We start from the raw sequence: 8,002 nt of genomic DNA on the forward strand, positions 1-8,002 counted from the left end.
GCATTATGTTAGCTGTTGGGTTTTCATAAATGGCTTTTACCAGATTGAAGTAGAGGCCATCTATTCCAATTTTCTGTAGGACTTTGAACATGAATGAGTGCCTAGAGGGGGCAAGTTTGAGTAGGGGGGAGAGGAAGCTCTCCCTCACACTCACTTGGTCTGTGCTAGGACTGGGTCTGGGGTTTCCCGGAATGGGGCAGAAATTCCTACTCAGAGGGCGGGATGGGGGAGGTGCTGCAGAGTGGTTGAGGGCATCCCAAGTGGGTGGGAGAGGGTCTTGCCCACACCGCACCTAGGCTGGGACCGGTATTTGGTCCAGCCGCGCAGGGTAGCAGGAAGCTCTCCCACACACTCACTGGGTCTGGGCTAGGACTATGTCTAGATCTTCCTGGAACGCAGCAGAAATTCCTACTGGGTGGGCTGGGTGGGGGAGGTGCTGCAGAGTTGTGGAGGGCGTCCCAAGGGAATGGGAGAGGGTCTGGCCCACTCTGTGCCTGGGCTGGGACTGGTCCCGCAGGCGCAGGGTAGCAGGAAGCTTTCCCACACACTCACCGGACCTGGGCTAGGACTGGGTCTGAAAAGTGGATTTCAAATTTAAAAATGAAGTAACAAAATTTGAGTCATAATTTGTATATATGCTCAAAAGAGTGGCTCAGGACCTTTCTCAGCATGGAGGCAGAGGGCATGACACAGAAAGCCTGAATGAGGAGAGGTCTGCTGTCACTCTGGGGCCCAGCCTATAGCTCTGGCTGCTCTAGGGCACAAACGACGCAGGGGGTAGTGGAGGTCTGGCGGAGGACAGCTAGTCCCATCACAGTGGGCAGGAAGTGAAGAGTAAGGGAGTAGTCACAAGCACATCCTGGCACTTTATATCCACAGCGAGCCCCTCTCTGAACAGAGCCCCACTTTATATAACAAGTCAGCTACTGAATTGGTTTGAGGATGCACCTCCGAATCAGTTCAGTGCCCCCGTGATAAAAAAAAAAAAAAACTCCTGCTTTTGAGCAGCTGGCACTTTTAGGGACATTCTAGATGCAAGTCATAACAAAGAGGAAGGAGGAGAGGAATAGGGTAGAGAGTATGGACATGGGATAGCTTTCCAGGCTGCTTTCAGCATAAATTATTTTGTAGGTTTCAATTTGGAGTTTATGGAAATACCTTTGAACAATTATAAACTACTGTTAAACTGTTTGAAACACAATTCCTAATAGTTGACAAGAAAACAGGGCAAACCTATCAAAGTCAAAATGCATGACTGTAATTATACTTCTATATTTCACCACAAGTTTCTTGTGTATTTGCTAAAGAGCCTAGATGTGAACTTGAAGTTTATAAAATATAATGTTTAAAAGTTGGGCTTCAAATGAACACGGACAGTTCTTGTTTTCATACCACCACTAGCAGCTCTGGCTAACACAAGGAAACAAATTATAAATGAAACGAGTCGATTCAGGGCAGTGTTACTGTCTTTCACTCTGAATTTCTCTAGGAAAATAAAGGAAAGTCTGGAATGTTTCCCTGTTAAGCTGAACAACTTGATCCATGTACTTGCACAAATGTCAGCTGTGAGCCCTGCCAAACCTCCTCCTCAGACGTCCTCCCAAGAACCCCATATGCTGAGCACCACCAGGTCAATTCAAAGAGCAATAATTTTAGGGTTCAGCAAGAAACCCAGTGATTTATATTTGATCCAGGTGACACACGGGAACCATGAAATCAGCCTGACAGAAAAGTCATTTGACCAGTTTTCCAAACTTCACAGCCAACTTCAGAAGCAGTTCGCATCACTGGCTCTCCCAGAGTAAGGCCCTGTCCTCTCCTTTGCTTTGGATTCAGTTTTTGTCCTTGAGCAAAAAGAAAAATTATGACTGTGGGATTTTCTACTTGGGAGCAACTTGATATTCTGACTCCAATGCCTCTGAATCTCTTCCAGCAGAGTCTGCTCCGCTCTGAGTAAAGAATCTTTGTTTCATAAAACAGAACAAGTTTTGCAATTTTCTTCTTTCTTCCAGCTATTGATTTTGTAGACATAAAAAAAAATCAGAAACTATTTCAGTTTTCATCAATTATTGGGAAAATTGTTTTATTTACCTGTTTTTAATTTAATCTTCACACTTGTTTTCTATAAAAATAAAATTGAAATTGAAAATGCAGAAGTAAGCTAGATTTATCTGTTCTTTTAAGAATAACTGAAATTAAAAGCTGATATAGTTACTATATGTACCAGAAAACACTGAACTGTACTAATACTAATTTTTATATTTATAGCTCATACTTCTTACCATCAGTTAACTTTTTAATTATTAATTAATCAACTTGTATTATATAAATTTAATTCATTATTATGTTCATTTTGAACTAATCAGACAAATAATTGTGGTCATTTGTGTTATAGTAAACAATCTTAAACATATGCAAACCAAAAATACAGTGAAAACAACTGCTAGTCTTATGAACCTTTGTCCCCTATACTGAGCCAAAATCAGATCATAGATTGCAATATATGACCAAAAACACATCTTGACTTTCAAAAGGTGAGTTTCTCAAAAATTATGATATTGGCTCTGAGATAAATCAAATTTTTTGCTTACACTGGATTTTTGTGAAGTTGATGATCCTTTAGAATATAAATGTCTAAACCGTGCATGGTGGCTTATGCCTCAGGAGGTTGAGGTTGGAGGATTGTGGAGAGTTCAAGAGCAACCTAGGCTGCAAAGCGAGCTCAAGGCCAGCCTGAACTGCATAGTGAGACTCTGTCTCAAAAAGCAAAAGAAAAAAAAAAAGAATATAAATGTCTACACTATTCCCAGTGCTGGTTGTACATGTGGATTTTTACTTAGCTTTCACAGTGAAGTCTCTTTCCAAAGTATAAATACAAGCAGAATTGTCAATGGATGGAAGATACTTGCAAGATTGAAAATGGAGTAGTTCACTCTCCTGAAAAGCTGTAGTTGCAGATGTCAGAGATTTTGAAACATGAGCACTTTAGGCATCAGGAAGTCAAGAAATTGCAGTAAAAGTATAGCGAGAAGACAGAGAAGGAAGAAAAGTTGCTCCTGGGAACTTTAAAGTATCAGGTTTAAGAGTTATCAAAAAGAATGTTAACAGAATGACAGGAAAAGGAAATGTGAACAAACACTAATTTGGGCTACAAATACTGAACTCAACATCTGCAGTTGCTGTGCTGCCTGCTAGTTAACTGTTGAAAGAGATAAATGATGGACCTGTCCTTTTTTGGTATCAAAATGTTACATATCAGTGTAACTTGAAGAGATTGAGAAGGGCTAGTATCTCTCTTCGTATGCTTCTTCTCAATTCTCAGCTTTAGTTAGGATTCTGCCTTGCTCACAATTACTTCCGGCACAGTAGCCAAATTGACATTCAGGCTACTTAAACATGCTGGGCATGATAGCTCATGCCTGTAATCCCAGCACTCTGGGAGGCCCTGGGGCAGGGGCATCACAAGTTTAAGCCTGGCCAGCACAAATTGGCAGCATAGCAATATCCTGTCTCAAAATTAAAATTTTAAAAAGGGCTGGGAATAGAGCTTATGGTGAAGGCCTTGGATTTGGCCCTCAGTAAAAAATAAATAAATAAATAAATAAATAAATAAATAAATAAATAAATAAAAAGCAGCAGCAATGAAAATTACTTAAACAACACACACTAGAGGTGCATTTATTCTCCGGTGCCCTGAAAAAAATATCTGTGAGTCAAAGACCCAAGGTCCGGGCAATAGAAACAAATGAAGGATGGGGGCAAGGTTTCCTCTGCCTCCTAAATTTCCTGAGAGAAGCCCTTGGATGGTTATTGAAACCCGATCTGCAAAGGCTGATCAGAAAATTACAGTCAGAAAGAATAAAAATTTCCTTCGTCATTGTGCACAGCAGTGGCCTGCAAATCAGGCGATTTGCCCTTCTGGATTCTTTCCATGAGTACACAGGTGTGGAAATGTCCCTTATAATTAATGGGTCCTTTAGATGATTTAATTCGACAACACTAGAATTCCCCTTCCCCTTTCTTCTTCCTGCGCTGCTCCTCCCCCAACCCCTCAGAATCTCATCTTGATGGCCCTGTCCCACGGTGTGAAGTCTTCTGTGGCGCAGATCAAAAAGGCAAATAAAACTTCAGTGTTCATATTGGCAAAGTAAATTACTCTAATAATCAGATACCAAATCTGTTGGCAAGTCATGTGTTTTTGTTGTACTTTCCCTACTGTTGTTTTCTTTTTTATTTTTGTCCTGAGCAAAATCAAGAACACGATGGGACTGTCAGATAAGAGAGCATAAAGTTAATTCTCTGTTGCTGATTGCGATGTTGTACTTGGCATCAAGATTTCACAGAAATGAATGGCATTCCCATAGCAGAATTCCTCAGTTCTTATGTACAGGTTTATACATAAGATTTTTTCAGTCCATATATGTACAAAAACATCAGTAAAGAAAAGAACCGATGTTAAACTATTTCATCTTGCCAATAGGGGGAATTCAGAAAGCTTTTCTTTCTATAAATTTTATCTATAGTATTTTAATTTATTTTCATAAATATATGTGACATTGTTATTAATTTTCACAATTAGATCTAGATGAAATTTTTAATACTTTAACGGTTAGAGCTCCAAGAAACTTTAAAAACTAGTCCATGTTGATTATTTACTAGAAAAGCACGTTCCTTGTAGACTTCCTTGACATTTCTACAAAGAAGAAGAAAATGGGGCAGCTTGCAGGTGTTGGCTACTTGTGTGCATTTGTTGACCCTAATCCTAGTGGTTGTTTTTTTTTTTCTTCTGGGAAGCATGGTGACCAAGCCATGGTCCCCAGCAGTCAGCAGACCTTTAGATGAGACAGAAGCGAGACTGCCATCAGCAAAAGCTATTACAGCAGGTAGCTATAAACAGCTGACCTTAAGCAGCAGCATGAGTTACAAATACGAGCACTACTAGCTCAGCCCACACATTACCTGGCCTAATCAACCCACCCCTCAAGATGAATCCTCAAACCATATGTCTAAGTCCGACTCTTGGAGATGTGCTACCGAGTCCCAAAAGACCAAGACCAGATGGAAACATATGTCACGTGGTAAAATGTTTGCTGCAGTTGGTGTGGTAATGTCCTTAGTAAACCCAGAAGAGACAGTGCAATCTGAATTCTTTGAAAAATTATAAATCATCAAGTTCAGAAAGTATGTCTTAAACTTCCATTTATAGGGAATAGGAAAACTCTGGTCTGCTATAAATACATAAGAAAGAATATATAAATTAATGTTACATCAAATTAGTGTAAATATCAGTGACAAGGTAGGACAAGTGACCACAGCTATGGCAATGAAACTTTCAAGATAATCATATTACTGACTTTTTGGATGTTTTCACTGGTCCTTCTATCTGATGCAGGTGTTAGTGTTGTCAGCATTCTTAAAGCAAAAAGGTCAATTTGCACACTAATGGATGTACATTTTTCTCTGTTAAAACAGGTTTCCTCATTGGTGGCACTTACCTTTTACAAATTCTGACCACAAAAGATTCAGAGATCTAAATCATTACATGGAGCAGATATTGCACGGATCATATGAAGTTGCAAATGTAGGTTACAATTTATTTTTATATTTATACACAAAATATCAACTATTTCTTAGACTGTAAGGACTTAAAAATGTTCTACGATAATATTCTTTAGTTCAATCACTGAAAGAACGTTCAGGTCTTACGTACCTAAAGTCCATGCGTAGCAGCCGCGCAGGAGCAAAAATACAGAGCCTGCCCTCCACTGTACCAAGTGAAGAATTTGTGCTAAATGGATCATCTGTGGTGCTGGGTGCTCTGGAGCTTTACAGGAGCACAAATTACTTCCAATTGTGTTAGGAACAAATTCAGGGGGAAAGAACCACTGAAACAAACCTTGAATTCTGGGTAGGATTTAAGAGTGGTCAAGGGGGAGTACCTAGAGTAGAACCAAAAGTATAAAAGATCAGGAGGGAGGACAAAGGAGGCACGAATTGTATCTGATTCCTGTTGCTGTTATGAGCAATTACCACAGATGTGGTTGCCTGAAAGAGCACAGAGATAGCCAGGAAGGGTGTTGTGTGCTTGTAACCCCAGCCCTGTGGGAGGCTGCAAAGGAATGCCCGCGCAGCCTGCACAATTTGGCCATTTAGCAAGACCTATAAAACCATCTTGCGTGAACGATTGCCGTACAAGATATGCAGAGATCCAGAGGCCGGCATCAGCTAGCAACATCACCTAGAGCTCTTGGACGGACATAAGATCCATGAATGATCTGTCGAGGATATAATCGGTAAGACTAGAAAGGACAAGACCTTTTGAGGGGGGCAGTTGATCCAAGAATAGAGAATAATTAAAGAATATCATAAAATGTTATATTACATTTTGAAGTTATCAATCAGATTACAGATACTAGCATGTAAAATTGGTCAGAGTGAAGATTTTAAACATTAACTGCTACCTTCAAAAATTGATAGAAATTAGTAGCACAATCATATTACATTACTGGGTATATGCTTACATGATTGAAACCATGTATCTTGAATAACAATATGATCCCATTTCTACTATTAATCCTACTAGGCCACAGTCCCCATTGTCATAAATAAAAACTCATCTCTGGTGTTGTGTCCATTGTTGATTGAGATGTGTGCGAACCACAGAAGCAAGCATGCTGACTGCTCCTAGCCTAGTCTTTCCATGGGGAGAAGCTCCTCTTCCTTCTCTTTCATCCCACTGCCCCTAAAATTTAACTCTAATTAGATCATTAATCAGCCTTTCCCGAACTCAGATGTCTAGAGAAAGCACCCACAGCACTTGGGTTATGCCTTAAGAAATACATATGTAGAGGGCCTGCCCCTTAGCTCAGTTCTTTAAGAGGCTGCTTCAACAAAGCAGTCAGGCTCAGGTTGTTGTGGTTCAATCCCCACAACTCAAGCCAGCCAAACCTGCCCTGAAGGCATTCAGAGAAAAAAGAAAGAAGAAAGAAAGAAAGAAAGAAAGAAAGAAAGGAAGGAAGGAAGGAAGGAAGGAAGGAAGGAAGAAAGAAAGAAAGAAAGAAAGAAAGAAAGAAAGAAAGAAAGAAAGAAAGAACAGCATACTCTTTAGGCAGATGTGTTTCATAATAAACTACAGCTATTGTAGCAGAGAGACAACAACAGATGCCATAATTAGAATTTACTGAAAGATCAAAGAACTCAATTTTTCTTATCTGCCTTTCTTCCTGATTTGAAACATTGGGAAAAATTTAAATGAGCCTACTCCAATCCCCATCTGAATTTCTTTAACCATACGCTCCACAATGGATTAAATCAGTATCCATAAAAGAAACATCACTGAAATTTGCAAATACAATGCGTTAATACATCTCCTTAAAATCACCTTCACTTATGGGTATACATTTGAAGATATACTCATAAGTGAAATAAACCAGACCCACACGTGTAAATATCATATAGTCTCTCTAGACTATATGATATAGAACTCAAAAAAAGAAATAAAAATAGAAACGTAAAACACAATTAAAAGGAAAGCAGGAACTTAAGGATTAAATAATGAAGAGAGGGCAAGGAGAAAAGCTAGGAAGTATGACAGGGGCAAAGCCATACATTTATATGCACAAGATGGATAAGGCAATGATTCTGAGAATCTTCAGCAGGTTTTTGAAACTAGCAGTAAATTAATAGGATTCTCACCCTGACTAACTACATATGCTGATACCTGTGAACTAAACAGCTGCACTGAAGATAGTAATGTGTAATAGAAGGGTCATGCTTGGAATGCCTGTCATTCTGGTCTTGTAAATCCGTACTGCTTGTCATGTCATACTAATTACTACCATACTGTCTGTCTCTCAAGTAAATATTTGTTTTTTTTTTTAAAAAAGTAATAAATGAAGACAAGACACAAGAAAAAAATGTCATAGGACTGTCCTACAATGCTGTATATGGTTAGATTTCTAAATTTCTGTGTAAAAGTATCTAATTATTTATTCCTTTATTT

General features: G+C 39.2%; 1 protein-coding gene across 1 annotated transcript in view; it reads left to right on the top strand.

Moving 5' to 3' along the window:
• Window positions 1-8,002, top strand: part of Pik3c2g (phosphatidylinositol-4-phosphate 3-kinase catalytic subunit type 2 gamma) — a 379,694-nt gene that overhangs the window by 303,108 nt on the left and 68,584 nt on the right. Inside the window, exons 31-32 of the mRNA XM_004626203.2 lie at window positions 1,490-1,801; window positions 5,473-5,581. Coding sequence (XP_004626260.1) covers window positions 1,490-1,801; window positions 5,473-5,581 — 421 coding nt within the window. The remainder of the gene's footprint in view (window positions 1-1,489; window positions 1,802-5,472; window positions 5,582-8,002) is intronic.

The sequence above is a fragment of the Octodon degus genome, unplaced genomic scaffold, assembly GCF_000260255.1.
Source record: "Octodon degus isolate 3935 unplaced genomic scaffold, OctDeg1.0 scaffold00012, whole genome shotgun sequence".
In the NCBI taxonomy this organism is placed as follows: domain Eukaryota; kingdom Metazoa; phylum Chordata; class Mammalia; order Rodentia; family Octodontidae; genus Octodon; species Octodon degus.